General features: G+C 57.5%; 3 protein-coding genes across 3 annotated transcripts; 1 reads left to right on the plus strand and 2 right to left on the minus strand.

Moving 5' to 3' along the window:
• The first annotated feature begins 83 nt into the window (after positions 1-83).
• On the plus strand, positions 84-4,206 carry PRADC1 (protease associated domain containing 1). The gene is given in 6 exon segments (XM_030947350.1): positions 84-149; positions 1,392-1,492; positions 1,807-1,916; positions 2,542-2,665; positions 2,668-2,711; positions 3,692-4,206. Coding segments are annotated over 6 exon segments (552 nt in total). The 5' UTR covers positions 84-97; the 3' UTR covers positions 3,813-4,206.
• SMYD5 (SMYD family member 5) lies at positions 4,189-11,674 on the minus strand. The gene is made up of 13 exons (XM_030947349.1): positions 11,566-11,674; positions 11,285-11,393; positions 10,594-10,733; positions 10,267-10,388; positions 9,573-9,642; positions 9,314-9,418; positions 8,805-8,867; positions 8,581-8,651; positions 7,315-7,421; positions 7,036-7,092; positions 6,697-6,791; positions 6,365-6,435; positions 4,189-5,859 (listed from the first exon to the last, which is right to left on the minus strand). Exons 1-13 carry the CDS (start codon positions 11,629-11,631, stop codon positions 5,721-5,723), a joined length of 1,215 nt encoding a protein of 404 aa, XP_030803209.1. The 5' UTR covers positions 11,632-11,674; the 3' UTR covers positions 4,189-5,720.
• A 3,757-nt stretch (positions 11,675-15,431) lies between these two features.
• On the minus strand, positions 15,432-20,216 carry LOC115903128 (homeobox protein not2-like). Its single transcript, XM_030947376.1, has 4 exons — positions 20,137-20,216; positions 19,460-19,584; positions 16,395-16,603; positions 15,432-15,590 (listed from the first exon to the last, which is right to left on the minus strand). Exons 1-4 carry the CDS (start codon positions 20,214-20,216, stop codon positions 15,432-15,434), a joined length of 573 nt encoding a protein of 190 aa, XP_030803236.1.
• Positions 20,217-26,971: the final 6,755 nt, after the last annotated feature.

The following is a 26,971-nucleotide window of genomic DNA, read 5'->3' on the forward strand; positions in this document are numbered from 1 at the left end:
TGATTGATGGCGCGGCAGACCAATAGGAAGGAGAGCGGTAAGCTCATCCGCCAATGGGAAGCGCGGGGCGGGCTGGTGGGCGGGGCGTGGCGCAGCCATGCTGCTCTGGCTCTGGCTCTGGCTCTGCGTCTGCTGCTGGCCGGCCCGCGGTGAGTGAGGGACGGAGGGAGGGACGGAGCGGGGACAGCGACCGGGCCGGGCCGCCACCACCCGCACCCCGCACCCGGACCGCGCACACATCCCAGGCATCCCGGCCCGGCCGCCTCCCCTCTCGGCGCACCGCGATCCCGCTGTATTTCCCCTGCTGTCCCTGTATCCCGGTGTATTTCCCCTCCCGTGTCTGTATCCCGCTGTATTTCCCCTGCTGTCCCTGTGTCCCGGTGTATTTCCCCTGCTGTCCCTGTATCCCGGTGTATTTCCCCTCCCGTGTCTGTATCCCGGTGTATTTCCCCTGCTGTCCCTGTATCCCGGTGTATTTCCCCTCCCGTGTCTGTATCCCGGTGTATTTTTTTTTTTTTCCCGGTGTATTTCCCGTGTCTGTATCCCGGTGTATTTCCCCTGCTGTCCCTGTATCCCGGTGTATTTCCCCTCCCGTGTCCCTGTATCCCGGTGTATTTCCCCCCGTGTCCCTGTATCCCGGTGTATTTCCCCTGCTGTCCCTATATCCCGGTGTATTTTCCCTCCTGGCAGCCCGGCCCCATTGCGGTTCCTCTCCTGCACCCGTATAGGGGTACGGGGACATTTCCCCTCGCTGTGCCCCCACACCATTGCGGTTTTCCTCCCACATCCCAATCCGGGAGCATTTCACCTCCTGCACTCCAATCCGGATGCATTTCCCCTCCTGCATCCCCATCCTGCTGCAATTCCCTCGGTGCAGCTCGACCTGGTTGCATTTCCCCACACAGCACCCCAGTCTGGGTGCATTTCCTCTCACTGGGGTCTGAGCCCCTTGGATTTCCCCTCTGATCCAGGTACCTTTCCCATCACTGCGCCCCAGCTCCACTGCATTTCCTGCTGCATCCTCATCCAAGTGCATTTCCCCTCCCGTTTGTGATCCTGGTGGGTTTCCCCTGGGTTCCCCTTGGTCTGGGTGCCTGTCACCCCTCTCCCCTCCATGGTCCAGCAGCATTTTCCCCTTTCCTTTTAGCACCCTAATCCCAGTGCTTTTCTCTCCCTCATCCCCTCTCAGCCCCTGGGAACTGCCCCGTCTGCCCTTGGAACACCCCAAAACCTTTGGGGCATTTGGGGTCCTGAGCCCAGCCAGGATTTGGCATTGCTGGAGGGCCTGTTCTGTCCCCCATGGTTCAGGAGTGATAACTGGGGCTTTTTCCCTTTTTTCATGGACTTTGCCTTTAGTTTCCCTTGCCTCAACTCTGTCCTTTCACCCCCAGGATTACGGATCCATGAGTATTTGTATTTCCAAGTGCTGAGCCCCGGAGACATCCGCTACATCTTCACTGCCACCCCAGCCAAGGATTTCGGTGGCGTGTTTGTAAGTATTAAAAACTGAATTTGCCCCTTTGGCTCCCTCCATCCCAGTATTGCTCCTGGGTGGGATTCAGTGATTTGGGGTTTTGATTAAAATGGAGCTCATTGCTCTTCCACAAGCATCCCTGGCCTCTGCAGGATTCCAGAGGCAGGGATTGGCCCCGGGGCTGGCTCTGAGTGTCCCTGAATGTGGGAGCCCAGAATTGTCCCCAGAGCAGCCCCCAGAGGGATGAGCAGGGTGTGGGACAGCCCAGGTGGGCAGGGCTGGGGAGGGGGAGCAGCTCCAGCCCCTGGCTCACCCCTCCTGTCTCCTCGGAGAACACAAGGTACGACCAGATCCACCTGGTGCCCGCGGATCCTCCGGAGGCCTGTGGAGAGCTCAACAATGGGGTCTTCATCCAGGACCAGATCGCCTTGGTGGAGAGGGGGTAGGTCTGGCATCATGGCAGCTGCTAGGGGACCCTGCTGGGCAGGAGGGGAGCCCTGGCCACACCTCCCCGTCACCTCCAGATTCATCCTGAGGCTTTCTCCACAGAGATAAGCCAGGAAAACGCGAGGTTGTTCGTACCCTGGAGAATTGCATCTTGTGGTTTTTAGCCTGTGGCAAGGTAGAAGAAACGCTGCGTGGGCTCAGATTGAAAGAGAGTAGGTTTAGATTAGACAGTGGCAAAGAACTCTTCTCTGAGACAGGTTACCCAAAGATATTCTGGATGCCTCATATCCCTGGAGGTGTCCAAGGCCAGGTTGGACACTGGGGCTTGGAGGAGCCTGGGACAGTGGAAGGTGTTGCTGCCATGGCAGGGGTGGAACTGGATGAGCTTCAAGGTCTCTTCCAACCCAACCCATTCCAAGATTTTATATTTTTATTTATTTTAGGAGTGTGGGTGGCTTGTACCTAAAATCAGACACAGAGGAGCAGGGTTTGGAGGAGGTGTGGAATCAGGGAGACAATCCCTAGTTTGGCTGTGTCCAGGCCAGCTCTGGCAGGTGCAGGCTCTGGAGCCACCTGTGGCCACCCCAGGTCGGTGACAGCGTGGTCCCTCTGTGGCACAGGGGCTGCTCGTTCCTGTCCAAGACACGAGTGATCCAGGAGCACGGCGGGCGGGCCGTCATCATCGCCGACAACGCCTACGACAACGACAGCTTCTACATCGAGATGATCCAGGACAGCTCCCGGCGCGCACGGCCGACATCCCCGCGCTCTTCCTGCTGGGCAGGGACGGGTATGTGTGGGCTGCTTTCCCAGGTGGGACAGCTCTTCCTGCTGGGCAGGGACGGGTACGTGCCGGGGTGGGACAGCTCTTCCTGCTGGGCAGGGACGGGTACGTGCTGGGCTGCTTTCCCGGGTGGGACAGCTCTCCCTGCTGGGCAGGGACGGGTACGTGCCGGGGTGGGACAGCTCCCTGCTGGGCAGGGACGGGTATGTGCTGGGCTGCTTTCCCAGGTGGGACAGCTCTCCCTGCTGGGCAGGGACGGGTACGTGCCGGGGTGGGACAGCTCTCCCTGCTGGGCAGGGACGGGTACGTGCTGGGCTGCTTTCCCGGGTGGAACAGCTCTCCCTGCTGGGCAGGGACGGGTACGTGTCGGGGTGGGACAGCTCTCCCTGCTGGGCAGGGACGGGTACGTGCTGGGCTGCTTTCCCGGGTGGAACAGCTCTCCCTGCTGGACAGGGATGGGTACGTGCTGGGCTGCTTTCCCGGGTGGGACAGCTCTCCCTGCTGGGCAGGGACAGGTACGTGCCCAGCTGCCTTCCCAGGGTAGGACAGCTCACCAACAGCCGAGTGACAGCCTTGTCCCGCACAGCAGGGAGGTTCAGTTCTGTTAATTTAGGGTGCTCAAGGGGAAGGGAAAAATGCTGCTGGACCATGGAGGGGAGAGGGGTGATAGGCACCCAGACCAAGGGGAACACAGGGGAAACCCACCAGGATCACAAACGGGAGGGGAAATGCACTTGGATGAGGATGCAGCAGGAAATGCAGTGGAGCTGGGGCGCAGTGATGGGAAAGGTACCTGGATCAGAGGGGAAATCCAAGGGGCTCAGACCCCAGTGAGAGGAAATGCTGAAATGTAATAATTAATCGAGCTGGGTTCAGTCGTGGTTACTGGGCAGAGTTGGAGCTGGGCTGTGGTTTGTGCTGGGGTCTGGCTGCACCCTCCCAGCCCTGGCAGCTTGGGAACAGCTGTCACCCCTCCATGCCCCCAGGTACATGATCAGGCGCTCCCTGGAGCAGCATGGGCTCCCCTGGGCCGTCATCTCCATTCCTGTCAACGTCACCAGCATTCCCACCTACGAGATGATGCAGCCCCCCTGGACCTTCTGGTAGCAGCAGAAGGCTGTGGTGGATCAAGGACTTCCTGGTGCATCCCAGGATCTTGCCCGAAGGACCAGGTTTGAGGAAAGGATCCCAACATGCTCCAGAGATCCTGCTGGGCTCGGCCACAGGGAGATCTTTCTGCTGGCACCGGTGTGTGGCAAGGGCAAACACCAGTGCCAGGGGGAACCTTGAGCCTGGCACCGAGCTGGGACTGTGTGGGAGGGAGGTGAGGGCCCAGAGCACTTCCCTGGAAACATTTGACCTTGTGCTGCTGATCTGGAGGGATGCAGGACTGGCAGGGATGGGGGGAGAGCGGTACAGGCTTGGTCTGTACCAGCAGGGCTCACCTGATGTCTGTACATTTTTGTCTGAGCTAATGAAGTCTGAGTAAGTTTTAGAGAAAGGGAAGTTTCTCTTTTATTTCCAGCAGTCAGCAGATGAAGGGATAAATCTCATCCTCAAATTTTTTCCTAGTAAAATTCTCCAAGTACCTCCTGCAGCTGGGCAGGGCTCGGTCAGAGCCTCACGGGACAGCACAGCCACCAGCAGGGGTGGGCTGGTCACAAATCCACTTGCACAGGTGTCTGTTCCCTGAGCCCTGTGTCCCCACAGGACCAGCCCCTGGCTCACAGCCCTCTGTGCACTCAGCACCCAGCAATACAAAGCACAGGTCCCAGCTGTCACCAGTCTCGGTTTATTAGGAACACTGAAGGGGATGTGGCCCGGGACGGCTGGGGACAAGCAGCAGGAGGCAGGGCTGGCGCTGATGGCAGTGCCACAGGTGTGCCACCCTCAGTCCCACAGTCCAGCTGCCACGGACACGGCAGGAACACAGCTCTCCAAAATCCATGGAGGGAGGAAATAACCCCGGGTGCATCCCTGACCTGCTGCCTGTCACTTGGAACCGTTGTCCCTCCAGCCACATGGTCTGCACACAGGGACAGCGCTGTGTGGCCTTGAGGGTGGCACATGGGGTGGATGACAAGGGGACATCCGGGGGGCCACTCTGCACTGGCACATCTCCATGTGGGAGCATTGGGTGCAGGGAAACACCCAGCACATGCTGCATCCCCAGGCACATCCTCATCCCACAGCCGGCTGGAGGGAGGGACAACTCCCTCACTACAAAAGCCAAAATGTCTTCTGGATTTGGGATGACACCCCAGCCCATGTGAGCTCCTGGCCATTCTCCATCCCCACAGGCTCCTGCAGTCATTGCCCGGGGCTCTGTGTCACGGGAAGGATGGGCCGAGCTGGGAAGGAGGTGTCTGCAGGGTCAGTTCTGCTCCCCCTGCTGGACTCTGGGCCACCCTCCGAGGCATCCCCTGTGAGATCCTGCTGCCCCTCACTGCTGGCCAAGGCATGGGATGGAGGATATAGAGGGGCCCCAGCTCCATAGTGTGTAGATAGTGCTAATATAGACATTAAATAGTACCCTCGTGCACAGACACAGGGACACACACACACACACATTCCCCTCGTCCCTGCAGGGTGGGAAGGACAAGCTCCTCCACATCCACAGCCTGCATGGACACAGCAGAGCCACCTCACAGGTGACCAGCTGGTGTCCCAGGGGCTGGCTGGATCCCACTCTCCTCCAGCCTCCCCTGCAAGCATCAGCCAGCCCCACCGGGAACTGGGATGTGCTGGAGGGACACTGGCTCACAGCTTGTCCTCGCAGGGAGGACAGGGACAGCCTGACACACACACACACACAGGCACAGGGACAACACGGACAGGCGGGAGCAGGGCCTGCCTCCGGCTCCCGGGTCCCCTGCTCCAGCACCTCGGCACGCGGCCCCGCCCGACCCCACAACACAACCCTGTTCTAAATTAAAGCTGCTGCCTCTTGGAGGAGCCTCCAGGCCCTTCCCTTCCCGTCCCATCCCTTCCCTCTCCTCTGGCCCGGGGCCAGGATCACACATCAGTCATCTCATCCTCCAGCTCGGCATCGTCTGTCTCTCCTTCGCCCTCCTCCTCTTCGTCCGACGTCACGTCAGCGTCGTCAGCTTGCGCGAGGCACTTGGGACACGAGCAGGTGAACAAGTAGTTCTCCCTGGTAGGTGGGCAGGCAGGAGACAGACATGGTGTGGACACAGCTACACTCCCACACTGCTGCCGGGCAGGGCTCGGGAAGAGAACAGCCAGGGAGGGGCTCAATGTGTCACACCCAGAGCAGTCTGGGGGCTCCATCCTGCTGGCTCCGCCAGGGTAAAGGTACCCCGGGTGGAGAGGGGGATTTCTCAGCCCCACAGGGGGGATGGGACAGGGGGACAGTGACCCCCAGCAGGAACCTCTACCCTTGAGGGACAGAGAAGGAAAAGGAAGGGTCTGCAGGTGTAAGCCTGCAGAGAGAGGGGGGAACCCAAATCCTACAACACATCACAAGGAGCTCGAAGCACCAGGAGCAGCTTGTCCTGCACACACCCCCAGCCCACTGGAGTTCACAGCAGCCCGTGCACAGCCACACCCCAAGGCACACACAGCCCCGGGGTGGGGATGCTGCCCTGATGGATGTTTGGGGTGGCAAGGGGTGTGAGGTCCCCCCAGGCAGCCCCTACCTGAGTATCTTGTTGCGGCTGTGTCTGCTCCGCTCCCTCTGACAGCAGTCTAAGTAACTGATGCAGATTTCCTGGCAGCAAACAGAAATGGGAGGGGCTCAGAATCACTCCCCATGATCCCAGAGCAGCAGGAGTTCTCCCAGTCTCTCTCAGAATCAGGCAGAAACAGGGGGTGTGGCAGCCCCTACATGGGATGGGGATTGAATTCCTCTGCCAAGATGATGCAGGACACAGGAGGTTTTGGGGCTGGGGTCCATGGAGGATGTAGGGGACACAGGGATGATGCCAAGGTGTGATGTCACCTCAGGTCCACCCAGGCCCTGCTGTCTCACCTCTCCTGCTTCGATGTCCTCCAGAGCAGTGAGATGCAGGAGGAAGTTGTTTTCTGGGAAGGATGTCTCAGCATTGGGGATGCAGCTGTGATTACCTACGGGCAATACAATCTCTGCTAAATGCCTCAGTGGCTCCTGGAACCACATCACATATGAGTGCATCCAAGGCAGGAGTGGCCATTCCACAGCTGGGCAAAGTGCCTGGGAACACTGAGAGCAGTACCCATCACACCCACCCCATCCCATCCCACAGATGGCAAGCACAAACCCCTTCCTCCAGAGAAAGAGGTGAGCCAGCCTAGCACGGGACATTTCCCTCGCAGTCCTTATGCTACTTACAGCAGCTCTGCAGCACGTAGAGCCCTGATCCCTCGCAGTTGAGGAACTCTCCCGACTCTGCAGCACAGAGAGAGGGGTTAGAGCTCTGCATGGTCCCTTCCAGCTCTTCCACACACAAGCACACAGGAATGTCCATCAACATGAACAGCCACAGCCAGCAGGGCCTGAGTGCTGCAGGGGGATTTCCCAAGAGCCTTTCCCTGCCACGGGAAGGGGATGGAGGGCAAAGATTCCTACCCCGGGGCTGCCTGCCCTGTCCCTGCACCCCCAGAGGCTCACCCTTCTCAATGTCCTTGTAGAGCTGGTCGATGAAGGCGTCCAGCTCCTCCCGCTGCAGCATGGGCAGGTCCAGAGCATCGCACGCGTGCACCCACTGGCTCAGGGAGCTGGGGGAACAGGGGACATGGCACAGTGCCACAGGGCCTGGGAAGCAGTGGGACAGTGGCACAGGGCTTGGGGAGCAGTGGGACAGTGACACAGTGCCACAGGGCTTGGGGAGCAGTGGGACAGTGCCACAGGGCTTGGGGAGCAGTGGGACAGTGACACAGTGCCACAGGGCGGTGCGTGGGGAGAACAGTGACACAGTGCCTGGGGAACAGGGGACATGCACAGTGCAAGGCTGGGGGGGAGGGGAGGGGCGCCGGCGCGGGGGGGGCGTGCCACAGGGCTTGGGGAGCAGGGACAGTGCACAGTGCCACAGGGCCTGGGGAGCAGTGGGACAGTGACACAGTGCCACAGGGCTTGGGGGAGCAATGGGACAGTGACACAGTGCCACAGGGCTTGGGGGGCAGTGGGACAGTGGCACAGGGCTTGGGGGAGCAGTGGGACAGTGCCACAGTGCCACAGGGCTTGGGGGAGCAGTGGGACAGTGACACAGTGCCACAGGGCTTGGGGAGCAGTGGGACAGTGACACAGTGCCACAGGGCTTGGGGAGCAGTGGGACAGTGACACAGTGCCACAGGGCTTGGGGGGCAGTGGGGCAATGACACAGTGACACAGTGCCTGGGGAACAGGGGACATGGCACAGTGCCACAGTGCCTGGGGAACAGGGGACATGGCACAGTGCCACAGGGCTTGGGGGGCAGTGGGACAGTGCCACAGGGCCTGGGGAGCAGTGGGACACTGTCACAGTGACACAGGGCTTGGGGAGCAGTAGGACATGTCACAGTGCCACAGTGCCTGGGGAGCAGTGGGACACTGTCACAGTGCACAGTGCCTGGGGAGCAGTGGGACAGTGCCACAGTGCCTGGGGAGCAGTGGGACAGTGCCACAGTGCCTGGGGAGCAGTGGCACAGTGCCACAGTGCTGTCAGAAACAGCAGAACATTTTTACACTCCCACAGTGCTGTCAGCACATGGTGGGACCTCGCAGTGGAGATCCAAGGTGGCTCTGAGCATCCAAGGTCTGGCAGGGGGATGTGAAAGGTCTGGACATAGCCAAGATGAAGTTTTTTTAAGTCTGCCCCTCTCTCCCCATCTCTAAACGCAGCCATTGACATTGCACATCTGCACTGGCTGGCAAGGAGCACCCACAAAGCCCCATTACCTGGTTCCTATGCCTTGGCCATTGGTCCCAACGAGGGCAAAGAGGGATCGAAAGCCTTCTGGAGTGAACCACTGCAGAAGGGACAGACAGAGGAACTGAGGAGCCTGCAGGAGCACCTCGCTCTGCAATGCTTCAGGGAGCTTTGGGGGAAGCAAGGGACCAGCAGAGTGCCAGGGAAGCCCTGGCCAACGCTCCTGGGATGTCTGGGAGGCAGATCCACTCACCCTGCTGAGATATTCATCATAAAGAGCCTCGGTGAAGAGCAGGCGCAGCAGCTCCAGCTGGCCCTGGCAGGACACAGAGCACGGTCAGGGTGGGGGGCCATGGGTGCCAGCCCTGGGCTGAGGCTGAGCCCAGCCCAGGCCAGAGGCTCTGGAAGGATTCAGGCTCCCCAGCCTGCCCGGCATGGCTGGCATGGCTGGAGGCTGCTGCCCTCACAGCCGTGAAATCCACCCATTTAGCAGCAAAAGCCACCCACTCAGCAGCTAAATATCACGCTGTCCCAGCCCACAGCAGGAACATCTTCCCCACAGGAAGGAGCAGCATATCCCATGAAAGCATCACAAGGCCAAAACCCTCTAAGCAACCACTTCCTCACTGTCAGGGCCCTCCCTTTTAGCCTGGAGTTTCCAGTGTTTCCTATCCCTGCGGTAATGAGGCTTTTGCATCTGTGGGCTCACAGACACAGGCAGGAGAAGGAAGGCTCCAGTACTGAAGAGCTGCTGGGTCTTACCTTAAATTTGTCCCCCAGCAGCTTGTGCACAATCTCCTCTTCTTCATTTGCTGTCTTGTTGCAGAACTGGGAGAAGGCCTTGATCCACCACTCCTTGTCTTTAGCCTGACAAAAGAATCAAGCAGAGGCATTGCACCAACACCACTTTCCTCCCCAGCCCAGAGAGAGGGAGGATTGTCAGAATAAATGCTGAGAAAGCCAGGCCAAGGAAACCTTGGGAGTAACATCCACAGTGGGATGACAAAACCACCCACCATACCTGTTTGATGGTGGCGACCATCCTGGCCATCAGCATGATGCTGGAGGTCTCTGGGGGGTAATGCATGTTTCTGTGGGATTAAAATGGAGAAGAGATGAGCAGATCAGGCCTGGCATGGGAACAAAAAGCTGGAGAGAGGCAGAAACAGCTGCCATAGGTGTGGTCAGGCCTGCACTGATCCAGCACTCCAAAGTGCTCAGTGCAGCATCGCTGTGTGGGGACCCAGTGGAGAGAAACGTGCACCCACCTTCCTGCTCCACCCATACAAACAATCCCCCTCCATCCTGCTCACTCTGCTGGGGCTTGGGATAAGATTTCAGTCAGGGATGTTGCTTATCCCCTCTGGAAGCATTTTTTTTTGAAAGCAGGGACAGAAATGGGTCCATGGGATGCTACAAGGAGGATCTCCCAGAGGCTGGAGATCTGCAGGGATACCATAAACCTGCAGGAGTGAGGGATGTGCATAGCTCAGCACTTTGTAGCTCTTTAGTGGGAGAAAGATAAGGAGTGCTCAGCTGTGTGTCCAAACCCTTGGGCTGCCAACATGACAACACCTCCCCCAGGAGAAAGAGCTGGGCAGTGTCCCATGGCCTCCCTCACCCTCCAGCCACCTTGTGCAGGGGTGCACAGCAAGGAGCCAGCCCAGGAGAGCCACCTCCCTTGCCTGTGGAGCCACAGGCAGGTCAGGCCCTACCTCCATGCCTCCTGCAGCTTGTTGAGGGGGTGTGTGGGGTCGTCCCGGGACGGGCCGAGGCACAGGACCTGGTGGTACTGCTCCAGAGCTGCCTGCCTGCACTCTGCACTGCAGTACGTCACCTAGAGCGAGGGGACAGCACTGGCATTGTGGCACCAGGAAAAGGGGCTCCTAGATCCAGCTGAGCCAGCTGTGCCCTCTCCCTGACCAGCAGAGCCCTGGCTCTTTGGCCCATGGCATGGAAAGGCAGACAGCACAAGAGCCCAGCTGGATGGGAAGGACTCAATGATCCCAAGGAGGGCACAGTCCCTCCTGGCAGCCCCGTACCTGGCAGCGGGGACACTGCTGGTGCAGGTCCTTCCTGATGCTGCACTGCTCTGGGTGAGGCAGCACCAGGGAGCTCTTCCCCAGCAGGCGCTGGGCGTTCTCCTCGGCCGTCTCCAGAGCCCGCAGGCAGTGATCACAGGCTGTGGGGCACAGGAGGGGTGGGTGGAGGGATGGATGCACGCATGCATGCATGGATGATGGATGAATGAAGGGATGAATGAAGGGATGGATGGATGGATGGATGGATGGATGGATGGATGGATGGATGGATGGCACAGGAAAGCTTTCAGAAAGCAAAGGGACCAGAACCCAAGGCAAAGCAACATAACTGGTACCAACACAAGAGAGGAACACGGGGACGGGGCTTGGAGCAGCCTGGGCTAGGGCAAGGTGTCCCTGCCCATGCTAGGGATGGAATATGATCTTTAAGGTCTTTTCCAACCCAACCCATTCCAAGATTCTTATGGTGGCATCTGGCACATTCCTCCAGAGCTGATGGAAGTCACCATCCCTCAAATGACACCTGAACTTGTCAACAGTTTAGTGCAAAGGCAGAAAAGGCAGCGGGACCATCTTTATAGAGGCACCAAGACAAACCCAAACCCTTCCCTTGGAACCCCTGCTGCCCCGCGGTCACCCCACCGGGACAGGTGACAGGGATGGGGACACGCCACCAGCGCCGGCCGCTCACCTCGGTAGTTGTACAGGGCATTCCAGAGGAACTGGGATGACACCACCGGCCTCTCCACGAAGACTGTTTCCCCTTTGCGGATGTTTCTGGTGGCGAACAAGCCCTTTCCCTGCCGAGGGACAACCGCGGGTCAGGGACGCGCCCGAAGCCGAGTCATACCCGGGAGCTGAGCTGAGGGAATCCCTCCATTCCCTCCATCCCTGCGGGCTTCTACTCGCTGTGCCCCCAGGCTGGGCGGGAAGGGAGGGACCCTCACGGAGGGCAGACCGCGGGCTGCTCACCTTGGCGCTGCTGATGAACCGCGCCTCCGCCGCAGCCCCGGCGTGTGGCCCCGCCGCGGCCGCCATCTTCGGGCGGCAACTTCCCCGCCCTGACCCGCCGGGCAGCGCCTCTTCCTCTTCCTCCTCCTCCTCCTCCTCTTCCTCCTCCTCCTCCTCCGCCCCCTGCGCCCCTCAGGGGTCCGCGCTCGCCATCGCCCCCCTCAGCCGCGAGGCGCGGGGCCGGCGGCCATCTTGGCCCCCCTTCCACAGACCCCGGCCAGCGTCTGAAAACAGCGCCAAAACACCGCCAAAACACCTCAAAACAGCGCCAAAACAGCGCCAAAACAGCGCCAAAACACCCCAAAACGGGGCCGGGGCGCTGCCGCTGCCACCCCAAATCGTACAGGAGTTTGCTATCTCTCCCCAGTCAGTTATTATTATTTAATGGTAGAGGCGTCACAGCCCTGTCAGGCACAAGTTCCCCCCTCACTTGAGGTCTCCCCTACTGTAGAGAGGAGGCATCGTCCACTGCCCTGCGCACCCAAAACTGGCCCGACTTCCCCGAAAAAAGCCTTCAAAACACGCTACTGTGCCCACTCTGCCCTCGCTACCTCCTGCTTGGGGGTCTGCAAAGCCTTAAAGTCCACGAAAATGCGTGTTTGGTTGTATTTACTAATTCACAGCGTCGCGGCTCAGCCCCGCTCATCGCTGGCCAGGCGGCGCGAGCAGGGCTGGGAATTCGGGACGATTCCGTGTTCGGGGCTTTGGGCAGTGATTTGGTGTCACTAGATGTCACTGTCGGCTCGTGGCAGGGACACGACACCGGGTGACAAGGCGGGAGCTGCCACCTCCATGCCCCGGCCAGCAGCTGCAGCACGGCCGCAGGGCTGGCCACTGACCCACGGCGTGGCCGCAGGGCTGGCCACTGCTCCGGACACCCGGCCGGGGGACAAGCGACAAACAGGCTGCCAGGGCCACGTCCCCTGGCCGTGCTGTGGGATCCAGGGCCGGTGGGGCCAGCGCAGGCTGTGCTCCATCACAGTGTGCCCACATCAGGGACCACAAGAACGAGGCACAGGTGAGGCAATGCTCCCGTCACTCACCATTACATCCTCAGCGATTCGTGGAATATTTATGTGGGAAAAGCCCTCTAAGACTAAGGAGTCCAATGTTCCCTGGCACTGCCAAGGCCACAATTGAGCCATGTCCCCAAGTGCCACATCCATATGGCTTTTAAATCCCACCAGGGATGGGGTTTCCACCACTGCAGCTGTGACAGGGCTGCACATCCCCTCCTGTGAATGAATTTTCCCCAACATCCATTATATATTACCCTCCTCTGTCACAACCTGAGGCCATTCCCTCAGTGATTTCTTCATGGAAAGGAGTGGAATGGGCATTGGCAGGGGCTGCCCAGGGAGGTTTGGAGTCCCCATCTCTGGAGGTGCCCAAGGAAGGCCTGGACATGGCACTCAGAGCTCTGGGCTGGGGACAAGGCGGGGATCAAGCACAGCTCAGACTCAGTGACCTTGGAGGGATTTTCCAGCCTCAGTGATCCTGGGATTCCTCTGCTCCTGTCCCTGTTCCCTGGAGCAGAGCCCGACCCCCCCGGCTGTGCCCTCCTGGCAGGAGCTGTGCAGAGCCACAAGGGCCCCTGAGCCTCCTTTTCTCCAGGCTGAGCCCCTTCCCAGCTCCTCAGGGATTCTGCAGCCCCTTCCCAGCTCCTCAGGGATTCTGCAGCCCCTTCCCAGCTCCTCAGGGATTCTGCAGCCCCTTCCCAGCTCCCTCAGGGATTCTGCAGCCCCTTCCCAGCTCCTCAGGGATTCTGCAGCCCCTTCCCAGCTCCTCGGGGATCCTGCAGCCCCTTCCCAGCTCCTCAGGGATTCTGCAGCCCCTTCCCAGCTCTGTTCCTGCCCTGGCCCTGCTCCTCAGGCTGGCAGAGCAGGAGCTGCAGAGAAGGCTTGGCCACATCCTGCAGACACAAATTCTTGTTCTCCAGGAACCTGAGCACCCCATACTAACCCAGCCTGACTGCTCTTACTGAAAATGTAGTTTTATCTCAGCAGGAACCAGCCCAGAGATAGTAACTTCCTTCATCCACTTCGATATGGGGTCATCAATCAATTAAAAAAAGATCTTTCGTATATATTTTGTCCAAAATAGTTTATTAAGAAAAAACCCCTCAAACTCTTTTGAGAAAGATAAAAATATATTTGGTTGTTTTGTTTTTTTTTGTTACTAATTTCAGTTGAAAATTAAAGTGAGTACCTGGAAATTTTTCCATCTGTTCTTTGTTTTTACACTCATTCCATCTCTTTTTAAAATTGACTCGATTTTTATTAAGAGACAAAGCAAATAAATAAGTGATACATATTAAGGCAAAAAAAAAGGTATTTCTATAAATAACAATGTAAGAGTAAAGTGATATACAGTGTTCTAGGTCAGAAAGAGACAGAATAAATTATCCTGAGCTAATGGGCTGTGGTCACTGCCGTAGGAAGGCAAGGTGACAGCCTGAGTCCTTAGTCCTGGCCCCCCAAAGCCCTCCCTACCCCCAAAAATCCAGCTGTTAACTGCATCAGGCTGCTCCAGATGTGCTGGGAGCACTCCAGGTGCTGTGTCCCAGGGCATCTGCAGGGATAATGAGGAGAGAACAGAGCAGCTGCCTGTGTCTGGGCCACAGTGGCACATCTGGCCGCGGGGCAGGGGGTGTCTGGTGCAGCAGCTGAGCTGTTGGGGCTGGTTTTTACTGCAGCCTCCAGCCCTGCACCTCGGCCAGCTCCGGGGCTGCCTCCTGCAGCAGCAGCACACACACACACACACACACACACTCTGGGCAAGGACAGCAGTGCCAGGGGACACACACTGCCGGGGCTGGACCCATGGGGAGCCAGGGAAAAGGCACAGATACAGCAAGGCACCGACAGGAGGGGGCACTTTGCTGCAGGGCAGGGGCAGACCCTGCTCCTCGTGTCCAGGAGTCTGAGCCTGGCAGCAAAGGGCGTCCCTGTTTGGGGTATTCTGGTTGTGATTGATCTGAACCTCAAACATGGGAGGCAAGCTGAGAGGAAGAAGCGATCAGGGAGATTCTCTTCCTTCCTCCTTGGAGCACACGGCCACACATGAGTGACCCTGGTTTGAAATGCCCTTGTGCTCAGAGGCATCAGAGACAGCATGCCATTGCCTGCCCAGCATCACAGGCTCTCTGATTGTCACCCCAGCATCAAAGTCACCCTCTGATTGTCACCCCCACACCAGAGAAACCAGCAATTGTCACCCCAGCACCAGAGACACCAGCAGATTGTCACCCCCACATCAGAATCACCCTCTGATTGTCACCCCGGCACCAGAGACACCCTCTGATTGTCACCCCACATCAGAATCACCCGCAATTGTCACCCCAGCACCAGAGACACCCTCTGATTGTCACCCCCACAACAAGCCAGCAATTGTCACCCCAGCACCAGAGACACCCTCTGATTGTCACCCCAGCAGCAGAGACACCAGCAGATGGTCACCCGAACACCAGAGACACTGTCACCCCAGCACCAGAATCACCCTCTGATTGTCACCCCAGTATCAGTCACTCTGAGTCTCACCCCAGCACCAGAGACACCCTGATTGTCACCCCAGGCTCTCTGCTGGAAACTGTTTGTGTGTCCTGGTGCTTCATGAGCAAACAGGAGATCACCTGCCATCGAGTGATGATGAAGCCCCAGGAATTACAGCACTTGGCTACCGAACAGCAGCCAAAGAAACTCGGGGGGTTCCTTCCAGCCAGCTGCAGTTTAGTCCTGTGGCTCCAGCTCTCAGATCAGTCTCACTTGGACCAAAGCAGCCCAGACACGTCCCCAGGCACCAAAAAGCAGCCCAGTCTCATGGGCTGTTCAAAGCTCCACGTCCACAGGGTCCTCCTCGTGCTCCTTGCTGTCGGTGGAGTCGGCGCTCGCAGGCTGGATCACCCCGAACTGAGACAGCTTTGCCGCCTTCTGCTCCATGCTCTGCTTCCTCCACTTGATCCTCCGGTTCTGGAACCACACTTTCACCTGGATGGGAATGGCACAACAGCTTAACCCGAGGGCTCCAGGAGCCCTTTTCCAATTCATGTGTTTCTGACGTGGGTATCCCCAAAAAGCAGAGTTCCTTAAATGGGGACATGCATTATTCCCTGAGGGAATAGTGAGTGAGAACAGGAGGAGGTGAAACTACAGAGGGCAGAGTAGTGATGGGGAAGGATAAGGGGACAGCAGCTGCACTGAGAAGGCTCTGGCCAGGGAAGTGAAGGAAGCAGCTCCCTAAGGAGCCCCTTACTGCAGCCCCTTCACCCATCCCCAGGACTGCAGTTGCCACAGGGCATGATGAGACCCCCAATAATTATCCATTGTCCCCCAGAACTGGCCTTGTTTTGCTCTCCCTTTTTCCCAGCTGCATTTAGATCCCACTGTGGAAGATCACCCGGCTCCTTCTTTCCACACTAAACAAGCAGTTTACTGTGGGAGGAGCAGGAACGCACAGGGCAGAGCAGGGAAGTAATTACATCGAGTGTCATAAAAGGACACTTGAAACAGACTCCAGAGGATCGTGACAATGCAGACACAGCAACCAACCCAGCTCGAACTCTAACGCACAGCAGGGTTGTGCTCCTGAATGCTTTTTGTTCCACTTCGTGGATTCAGAAATCTTATCCAGAAACCATCCAAACTCCAGGCACATCTCTCCAATGTCACCTGGCAGCAGGGTGTCCCACGGGTCACTTTGCACCGTGTGTCCTCCCACCACGGTTCCCAGTGGGAAGGTCAGCACAGAGCACCCCAGGATCAGTCGCACAGCTCAGCTCCCCCACGCCTTACCTGGGTCTCTGTGAGATGCAGCGTTGCAGCCAGGTCCACCCTCTCCGTGCCCACCATGTACTGCTGCTTGAGGAACTCCTGCTCCAGCCGCTCCAGCTGCTCTGGCTTGAAGACCGTGCGCACTCTCTTCATCTTGCAGGGCCCCCCCGACCTCCAAGGCCCTGCAGGACCCAGCGGGGTGGTCCCCACACAGTGAGACAACTCCAGACCTGCCAGAAAGCAGCAAAAATTGAAGGGGTCTGCACTAAAGGAGCTGGAGAAAGTAGCACCAAACGCAGCAGGGATGTCAATGCCCTGTCCCTATCCAGATAATCTCATCCAGGCTCCTTCTCCCATGAAAAGCTGGAGTAGAAGAACTTTTGAGGGCCTGTTCTGTGGTTTTACCCTCAGGGTACACCATGGACAGTCCTGGACATGCAGCCAGAGGCAAAGAAATCAGCACTCAGTGAGGTGGGCAGGATTTGACCTTTGCCTGCACAGCACCTTTGTAACAGGATAATAAATTGCATACAGAGCTGTAGAACACAAAATCCCACTTCTGTCTCAAAAACCCCAAAACCACAAATGTTCAAAGTCTGGGGGAGTTGACCCCAGACTGGCCCCTGGTTTTCCCCTTCCCTTGGCACAAGGGGCTCAGTGTCCAGGATCCAGCTCTCATGCAGGACCACATCCTGCACCTCTGCTCCCCATAAAGTTCCCAGGGGTGATGATGATTTGGCCGGACTAAGAAGTGTATCTGACCTGTCTGGTCTCCAGCTGTGGCCTGAGGATAGCCGTAATTAGCATAAATTAACATACAATCCAACACCAGCACTGCCACTGGCACCTGACTGAGAGCAGGTCTCGCCTTCCCCAGCCCCTCATCCTCCCTGCTCACTGCAGGGCAGGTCCTTGAAAATCCCTTCCCAGCCCAGCCACTGTGACTCCAGGCCCAGGTGATCGCACTGCAGAGCTCCTCCAGGGCTCCCAGCACGGCCTGAAGGGTTTAGGAGCCATAGGAGCCACGGAAGGCCAGCACTGATGGCACCGCGGCTTCTCCAGCACCAGGTTCACTTTAACATAACCCACTGATTCCAACCAGCGGGATTTTCCCTGTGGAAAGCACCGAACAGCTCTGGCAGGATCAGAACATTAATGTCCCCATCTCTGCTGTTCCTAAATATTGTGGCAAGCCAGGTTTCTCTAGCTTTTATGGAAATACTGCACATAATGATCCCCATTCACACCTGCTACTTATCTCTTCTTTAATGACTGATCTTGTCACGTTCTCCAGGCACAAACCCGCACCTTGACCTACTTATTTTCATTAATTGGGTGCAAGTTCTGCGTGTGTTTAAGGATTTGTGGGATGGAGACCTGACAGCTTAACAGCCGTAATTGCACTTTAAACTATTTTCATCATTAGAATCTTTTCACCCATCACTTTTTGTTTCTATTTTAACACTGGAATAATAGCAAGTGTAATTTCCAACATGGAACACTGAGTGGAAATCGCTCTGCAAATTGTTTAACTGTGTTTTCATACCTGGAAGTTTGATAGAATACAAAGATTAACACAATTCTGCAGATGCTGTCTCGTGAAAGAAATAATATATTAAATAGTTGTGCTAAGTACTTAATAAAAGATCGGCAAATGCTTTTGGTGTCTGAATATTGTAGCATCAGGTTCAAATTGGAGTTCTTTATACACAGGGAAACCTGGCTGCAGGTTTTGCCTGGACAACAGCAAGATCACGCTCTGAATGCTAAAAAGGAATGCTTCAAGAAAAATACTCTGAATAGAGATACTTTGTTAAAATCACTCGGTCGTTGTCCTTATAAAGTTCCAGTGAAATAGATCCTGGCAGATCAGGCGGTATCATCCACCACCACGGTGCAAATTTTACCCACAGATCAACAAAAAACATTTTCCTTAGATAAATCTCCGCTAAAAACATGCAGTTTGGAGGGCCAAGTGCTGCAAAACACTTGGCAGTTTCACTTCTGTGAGTGAAAAATTGCAGGGAAAGCAAAATTAGAGAGGGATGAGGGCAAATTTGGGAGAAGAGGGACCCACACAGCAGCAGGGGTGAAGAAATTAATTTTTGGAGCGAGACTTTGGGAAATTACAGCAGGTTTTTGATTAAAACTCTGGCAGTGAAGTGCCTTTCTGCTATATGGAAGGAGAAATAAATGCCAGCGTGTGTAAAGTCACCCGTAAAATCTCATGGAATCACAGACGGCTTTGGGTTGGAAAGCTCCTTAAAGATCATCCAGTTCCCACCTCGGACACCTTCCACTAGCCGAGCCACTGCAATACTGGTTTTAGCTCTGCCCTTTACTATTGCACCTATTCCAAGTTTCTGGCTCCATCTCAAATGCAAACAGTGGGTTTGGATATTCTGCACCAGGTTCTGGACTGGGAACTGAATAGTGAATTAGGAAAATCCTGCAGCATCTTCAGGAATCAACCACAGGCTCTTTCTTTGTCAAACTGTTCAGAGACATCAGGTCTGTTAGAAACTCCCTCGCAAAATAAACAAATAAACAAAAAACCCCACATAAACCGTTCATTTTTGGTCTCGTTATATCGATCACCTATAGAGGGGGAAAAAACTCCAAGGAAAGTTTTCCCTCGTCCCTGTCCCTGTCCCGCAGCCCACCGCTCCAGCTCGGGGCCGCTCCAGAGGCTGCAGGGATGAAACCACAGCGGCAGCGGGGATCGAAGTGCTCTGGGGTGACCCCACCCCGTTATTCCCCGCTCGGGCGCCGGCCGAGCGCCCGGCGCTGCGGTCCCGCATCCCGTCCCGGTGCGCGGCATCCCCGCCCGTTGCTCCGGTCCCGCATCCCGTCCCGGTGCGCGGCATCCCCGCCCGTTGCTCCGGTCCCGCATCCCGTCCCGGTGCGCGGCATCCCCGCCCGGCGCTCCGGTCCCGGTGCGCGGCATCCCCGCCCGTTGCTCCGGTCCCGCATCCCGTCCCTGTGCGCGGCATCCCCGCCCGTTGCTCCGGTCCCGCATCCCGTCCTGGTGCGCGGCATTCCCCCTCCGCACCCCGGCCCCGCTCCCGCCCACGGCCCCCGCTCACCTGCACCCGGCCAGGGCCAGGCCCAGCCCCACGCTGCGGGCAGCGGCCCCAGCTCCCGCTGCTGCGGCCGGGCCGGTCCGGCTGCGGCTCCCGCCGCGGGCCAGCGCGGGGCCGGCGGCGCGGGGCTCACGGGGCCGGCGGGGCCGCGGCGCGGCGGCTCCCGGCCAGCAGCGCTTCGATGTGGAACGGGGTCTTGGAGGGCGGCGGCCCGGGCCGGGGGCACGCCGGGCTCTGCAGCATGGCCGGGACGGTGCGGCCGCCGCCGCCGCGGCCGCTTATATGGAGGGCGGGGGCCTGGGACAGCCGTGCTCCTATGCAAAGTGGCGGCGGGGGGGCGGCGGGGGCTGCACACACCCCGCTGGCCGCCAGCAACACCACTACCGACACCCCTGCTTCCCCACTGACACGTCACAGACACCCCTGCTTCCCTACCGATATCCCACCGACACCCCTGCTTCCCCACCGACGCCCCTGCTTCCCTACCGATATCCCACCGACCCCTCTGCTTCCCTACTGATATCCCACCGACCCCCTGCTTCCCCACCGACCCCCCTGCTTCCCTACCGATATCCCACCGACACCCCTGCTTCCCCACTGACACCTCACAGACACCCCTGCTTCCCTGCCGATATCCCACCGACGCCCCTGCTTCCCCACCGACCCCCCTGCTTCCCTACCGATATCCCACCGACACCCCTGCTTCCCCACCGACGCCCCAGTTTCCACAGACCCTCTTCCTCCCCACCGACACTCCCATGGAAACGCTCCTTACACTCAAGTTCCTCCATGGACACCCCTCCTTCCACACCAGCACCTCCATGGAGAGCCCTGCTTCTGCAGTGACAGCCCCACGGATCCTCTGTTCCCACGGACAGCCCCACAGTCACCCTACATTCCATGGCAGCTTTCCCACAGACACTGCTCCTTCTGCCCTGGCACCCCATGGCACCCCTCTTTTCCTGCTGTCACCTCCAGTGTCACCTGCCCTGCATCTTCCCCTGCAGTGACCTGCGCTCTTTGCCCACAGACCTCTACACTGGCACTCCCTCCTTCCCCAAGGATGCCCCATGGATAATGATTCCTTCCTCATGGACCCCCAAACCAACACCTGTTCCTTCCTCAGACATCCAGAACAGCCCCTAAACCCCTTCCCAATGGACACCTCACACCAGCAGCAATCCCTTCCCCACGGACACCCACAGGGACACAAACAATCCCTCAGTGCCATTCTCAAACTCGCCTTCAGTGCTATTCCCAAACAATCCCTCAGTGCCATTCCCAAACAATCCCTCAGTGCCATTCTCAAACTCGCCTTCAGCGCCATTCCCAAACATATCCCTCAGTGCCATTCCCAAACATATCCCTCAGTGCCATTCCCAAACAATCCCTCAGTGCCATTCCCAAACTCGCCTTCAGTGCTATTCCCAAACAATACCTCAGTGCCATTCCCAAACAATCCCTCAGTGCCATTCCCAGACATATCCCTCAGTGCCATTCCCAAACTCGCCTTCAGTGCCATTCCCAAACAATCCCTCAGTGCCTTTCCCAAACAATCCCTCAGTCCCATTCCCAAACAATCCCTCAGTGCCATTCCCAAACTCGCCTTCAGTGCCATTCCCAAACAATCCCTCAGTGCCATTCCCAAACATATCCCTCAGTGCCATTCCCAAACAATCCCTCAGTGCCATTCCCAAACAATACCTCAGTCCCATTCCCAGACATATCCCTCAGTGCCATCCCCAAACTCGCCCTGAGATCCCCAGGCCTCACAGGAGTCCCCACATCATCTCCTGGCCACACTCCTCAGGGACCGCAGGCTGTGCCAGCACATCACCTTGTGCCCCTGTGCCAAGGGAAAGTGTCTGTACCTGCCCAGGTGAGTGGGAATATCTGGGATACAGGACAGGCACCTCGGGTTCTCGCACAGCGTCCGAGGTGACCATGGCCTGGGAATGGAACTGGTGCCATCCCTGTGTGACACCCGTGCAGCTGGGCACAGCCACATGGCTGATGGGGAGCTGTGGATGGCACAGCCACCTCTCCCAGGTGGGATTCCTGCTCAAATCCCAGCAAATTCTCACTGGAAATTCACTCTGGTGTGTACAAACACAGAGGAACCCCGGAGTCTCCAGGTTAATAAACACAGAGCAAAAATCCCCTGTGGTTTAATAACCTGGCATTAGCCATCCCTGCATGCACAGGCTCACGGGCCATATCCAGTAAATCCTGCCTTAAACAGGCATTCATGCCATTTAAAGTTTCTTTTCTCCGCACAATGCATAGAAATAATTACAAGCATCTCTGTATTTTTGAGCATTTCAAAGCGATTGGGAATACACAGGCAGGATTATCCTGCTCATGAGGAAGCACCCTGGTGATGGCTACAAGGATCCTCAGGGAGGAGGATGCCCACAGGAGACAAAAGAGTCCCTGAAGTTTGCCTTTAAAACACGTTTTTTCCTGCCTTTTAGCATCCTGTCTTCCCCAGCAGCTTCCAAATAAGTGAATAAATACAGCTGCTGCTTTATTGCTCCTTATCCAAACAGGCAGCTCTGATCCTGCTGCCGTGGAGCCACGGCCCTAATTGGAATCACACGTTCAAAGCTGGGCGAGTGCTGAAGCCTCTCCCAGAAAAGTCACCTTGGGAAAAAAAAACATCCTCGGAGATTCACAGCTCCTGGCTTTGCTGGCACAGAGGATGTGTGGGATTGAACACGGGTGTCATTAGATGAGGTTTAGGGTTATTAAAAGATTATTAAATCAATTCATGATTTTTGCTCTTTATAATAAGTCCTGACTGGTGCTGTGATTCCCAGGGAAAGCAATGTCAGAGCTGCTGCAGTTATTAGAGGAGCTGTGTTGGAGTTGGGATGGGCAAGCTGCAGGCAGAGCTGGGACACTGATGGATCCCCCTGGCAGGATGGGTGGACAGACGGATGGACAGGGAGCTTGTGGGATGGACAGGGAGCTGCTGGGATGGACAGGGAGACTCTGGGATGGACAGAGACCTGCTGGGATGGACAGAGACCTGCTGGGATGGACAGGGAGCTGCTGGGATGGACAGGGAGACTCTGGGATGGACAGGGAACCCCTAGGATGGACAGGGAGTCCCTGCGATGGACAGGGAGCTTGTGGGATGGACAGGGACCTGCTGGGATGGACAGGGAGCCCCTGCGATGGACAAGGAGCTGCTGGGATGGACAGGGAGCTGCTGGGATGGACAGGGAGACTCTGGGATGGACAGAGACCTGCTGGGATGGACAGGGAGCTGCTGGGATGGACAGGGAGCTGCTGGAATGGACAGGGAGCCCCTGCGATGGACAAGGAGCTGCTGGGATGGACAGGGAACCCCTAGGATGGACAGGGAGCTGCAGGGATGGACAGGGAGTCCCTAGAATGGATTCCCCATTCCAGGGAGCCACAGAGTTGGACAGGGACCCGCTGGGATGGACCGAGGGATGCACCGGCAGCCAAAGCCCAGCTGATTTTTGCCTTCACTCCTCGTGCCTGGCTGCAGCCGGTGCCTAATGACGTGTCCTGTTTCCCATTAGTGCTGTGTGCTCAGCTAATGCATTTTGGTGGGAAAGCTGGAAATTTTCACCCGCTGGTAATGACTTGGGAAATGTAGCACCCAGCAGCCAGGCAGGGCCGGGGGCTCTGGCCAGGACCCCCCACCTCCCCTGCCCACACCTGCTCCAAGCACCGGCCCCAGACCCTCCAGAGAGGGGACATGAAAGGATGGGATCTGATCCTCTCTGGTTTTCTGGTGGTGGTTATTTAATTTATTTTATTTTATTCACTTTATTCTATTCATTATATTTTATTCCTGTTTTGTTTTTCAAGAGTGTAGAAAATAAAAGGGGAATGGGGGGGAAATCTCTTAGGGGGAGTTTCTTAGAGAAGGGGTAAAAAAAATCCCAACAACAAAACAACAACCCAAAAAGCCCCCCAAAAAGCCCCCAGCCCTTTGTAAACATACCCCCTGAGCAAAGGGAAGGAGGTGAAAAGCATTTCCTGATAACTCCATTAAAGAATGAGGCTGCATTAACATTCCAAGTCCCTCGACAAGAGATGAAAGTGGGGAACTCAGTTCAGCCTCTCCTGCTCCAGATGTTATTATGGGCTCCCTGAAAGGTTTTTTTATTTCTTTTTTTGCAAAGAGACAAAGATGTTGCCTACTTCAAACGGGGCTAATTGATGCTAATGACTATCAGATAGAGGGGGGGCCCTTTTTCCCCCTGCCAAGGGGAAAGAGAGAGCGCATTTTACAATCCCCCCATAGAAAACGCCCCACTCTTCAATCCAGGTTGGTGCTTTAGGGATTTTTGTTCCTCCCTGGCTGCTGCTTTCTCTCCTCCTCCTCCTCCTCATCCCCCCCCCCCGCTTCATCTTTTCTGTCCCCCTTCTCCTGGGCACCCCGCAGCTCTCACTTGTTTGCCCATGAGAAATTTCACACCTCGCCTCTCGGTGAGGAGAGCCCGGCTCCATTTCCATCCCTCTCCCAGCCCCAAACCCATCCCAGCGGGGCGAGAGGGGCGGCGGAAATTTCCCCAAACGCGCAGCAAGCACACGCGAAAACGTGACGGGGATTTGGTGCATCTGTAATCCCAGGCGTGAGTGCTCCTGAGTGCTCCTGCCAGCGGGAAACACCCCGGGAGAGAGCGATCCATCCATCGGGAGCACCCCTGCGGCAGGGGAGGAGGGATCCCAGGTTCCTGCAATCAGGGGAGGATGGATCCCAGGCTCCCTGCAATCAGGGGAGGATGGATCCCAGGTTCCTGCAATCAGGGGAGGATGGATCCCAGGCTCCCTGCAATCAGGGGACGATGGATCCCAGGTTTCCTGCAGTCAGGGGAGGATGGATCCCTGGTCCCTGGTGCTCCTGCAATCAGGGGAGGATGGATCCCAGGCTCTCTGTGCTCCTGCAGTCAGGGGAGGATGGATCCCTGGTCCCTGGTGCTCCTGCAGTCAGGGGAGGATGGATCCCAGGTTCCTGCAATCAGGGGAGGATGGATCCCAGGCTCCCTGCAATCAGGGGAGGATGGATCCCAGGTTCCTGCAATCAGGGGAGGATGGATCCCAGGTTCCCTGTGCTCCTGTAGTCAGAAGAGGATGGATCCCAGGCTCCTGCATTCAGGGGAGGATGGATCCCAGGTTCCCTGTGCTCCTGTAGTCAGGAGAGGATGGATCCCAGGCTCCTGCATTCAGGGGAGGATGGATCCCAGGTTCCCTGTGCTCCTGTAGTCAGGAGAGGATGGATCCCAGGCTCCTGCATTCAGGGGAGGATGGATCCCAGGTTCCCTGTGCTCCTGTAGTCAGGGGGAGGATGGATCCCAGGCTCCTGCAATCAGGGGAGGATGGATCCCAGGCTCCCTGCAATCAGGGGACGATGGATCCCAGGTTTCCTGCAGTCAGGGGAGGATGGATCCCTGGTCCCTGGTGCTCCTGCAATCAGGGGAGGATGGATCCCAGGTTCCTGCAATCAGGGGAGGATGGATCCCAGGCTCTCTGTGCTCCTGCAATCAGGGGAGGATGGATCCCAGGTTCCTGCAATCAGGGGAGGATGGATCCCAGGTTCCCTGTGCTCCTGTAGTCAGGAGAGGATGGATCCCAGGCTCCTGCATTCAGGAGAGGATGGATCCCAGGCTCCTGCATTCAGGGGAGGATGGATCCCAGGCTCTCTGTGCTCCTGCAATCAGGGGAGGATGGATCCCAGGTTCCTGCAATCAGGGGAGGATGGATCCCAGGCTCCCTGCAATCAGGGGAGGATGGATCCCAGGTTCCTGCAGTCAGGGGAGGATGGATCCCAGGCTCTCTGTGCTCCTGCAGTCAGGGGAGGATGGATCCCAGGATACCCGTGCTGCTGAGCCAAGAGGGTACTCCTGCTCATTGAAATAAATGGCCCAGCGCCAACAACCTGAGGGGGCTGAAATCCTGAGCTGGTGTCTTTTAATGAAAATTGCCTTTAAAATGGCATTCTGAACACCAGGTGTTGGCCTTACGTCAGATTTTTGCAGAGGTTTCTCCTGTGCTAATCCAAAGTGACAGTAAATGATAATCCATGGACCAGCAATGGGAAATTAGGAATGTTCTCAGCCCCATGGCTCTTTGAGCTGGCGCTTTGCCCCTTTCCAAACCAGATCCCACCAAATCCTCTAGGAGAGGGGAATGGGGAACCTTCTTTGCAGTGGGAAGAGGAGCGCAGGTTTTATCCGAGGAGGATGATGGATGTGTTCCTATTCCTCCAGGATAACCAAATAATGAAAGGATAATAGAAAAGATAAATTCCTCTGGCTCACAACAGTAGCTGTGGGTGCTCTGTGCACCGGGAGCACCTGGCAGTGGGTGCCAAGGAGCCCCCTGCCTCAGCTCTGTCCCCCTCCTGTGACAGGGAGCCAGGAGCCCCCTGCCTCTGCTCTGTCCCCCTCAGACAGGCCCTGGGGAGCTGCAGACCGCAGTACTGGAGTTGTCTCCTCCTGGTAAATCCCGTCCCTCCCTTTGCAGGAGGATCCAGGTCTCCCTCTGGATCCTCAGCACCTCGCAGGATCCCGCCAACAGCCCCAGAGTGGGTGAGGACCGGAGCAAGGGGAGCCTGGGTTCCAGGTGACAAGGGCAAGGCCACCCCCAAGGACCCTGCCAGAGCCAGGTGTCAGTGGAGCATGGGATGGACAGGACAATCTGGGGACATGCCAGTGTCGTAGGTCATCCCAAAGGTGGCCTGGAGAGGAGTCCCTGCCCGTTCTCTCCATCCTTGTCACCTCATTTTGTCTCCTCCCTGTCAAACCCCCCCAAGCTGACTCAACATGGCCCAGGCCAGGCTGGACGGGGTTTGGGACAGCCTGGGACAGTGGCACGCGTCCCTGCCATGGCAGGGGTGGAACGAGATGGTCCCCAAGGTCCCCTCCAGCCGCAGCCGTTCCGTGATTCTGTGTTCATTCCCCGCCGTGCCGAGGCGCTGGGTTTGTGCTGGGGGAGGCAGAGGACAGCACCCCCAGCCCAGACAGCCAATACACACCCGGGCCGCCCCTCAGACACCGCTGCCCGGCCTCATTGTCAGGTTAATTTGGGATAATGGCCTGCAAAGCACCTCAGCCCCATCCAGCCTCATTAGCACTTGATAATATCGAGCATCCTGAGGAATTAGGGCTTTTCCCCTCCTCCCCAGCCGGGGCTGATTCATCACGCAGGCACCCGGGCATGTCCAGGCAGGAGCCGCGGGCAGCCCCCGGAGCCGCGTTCTGCCTTCCCTGGGGACAAAGCCCCGGTCCCGGCGGGCTCCTGCCCGCGGGCCGCGCTCCTCGGTGCGCATCTGGCCCCGTTCCTCGGCCAGATGTGCAGGGAGGGAGCGGGACGTGCTGCACCCCGCCCTCGGCCGGCGGCTCCCCGGGGTCCCTCCAACACCGCGTGAGGTGTGCCGCGGTCTGCTGGGGCTGGGGGGCCTTTAAATTCTCTTCCAAGCCTAGAATTCCGTGATTCCATGGAGTTCATCCCGCTGACGGCAAAGCCTGGGAG

This window comes from Camarhynchus parvulus, chromosome 4, assembly GCF_901933205.1.
Source record: "Camarhynchus parvulus chromosome 4, STF_HiC, whole genome shotgun sequence".
In the NCBI taxonomy this organism is placed as follows: domain Eukaryota; kingdom Metazoa; phylum Chordata; class Aves; order Passeriformes; family Thraupidae; genus Camarhynchus; species Camarhynchus parvulus.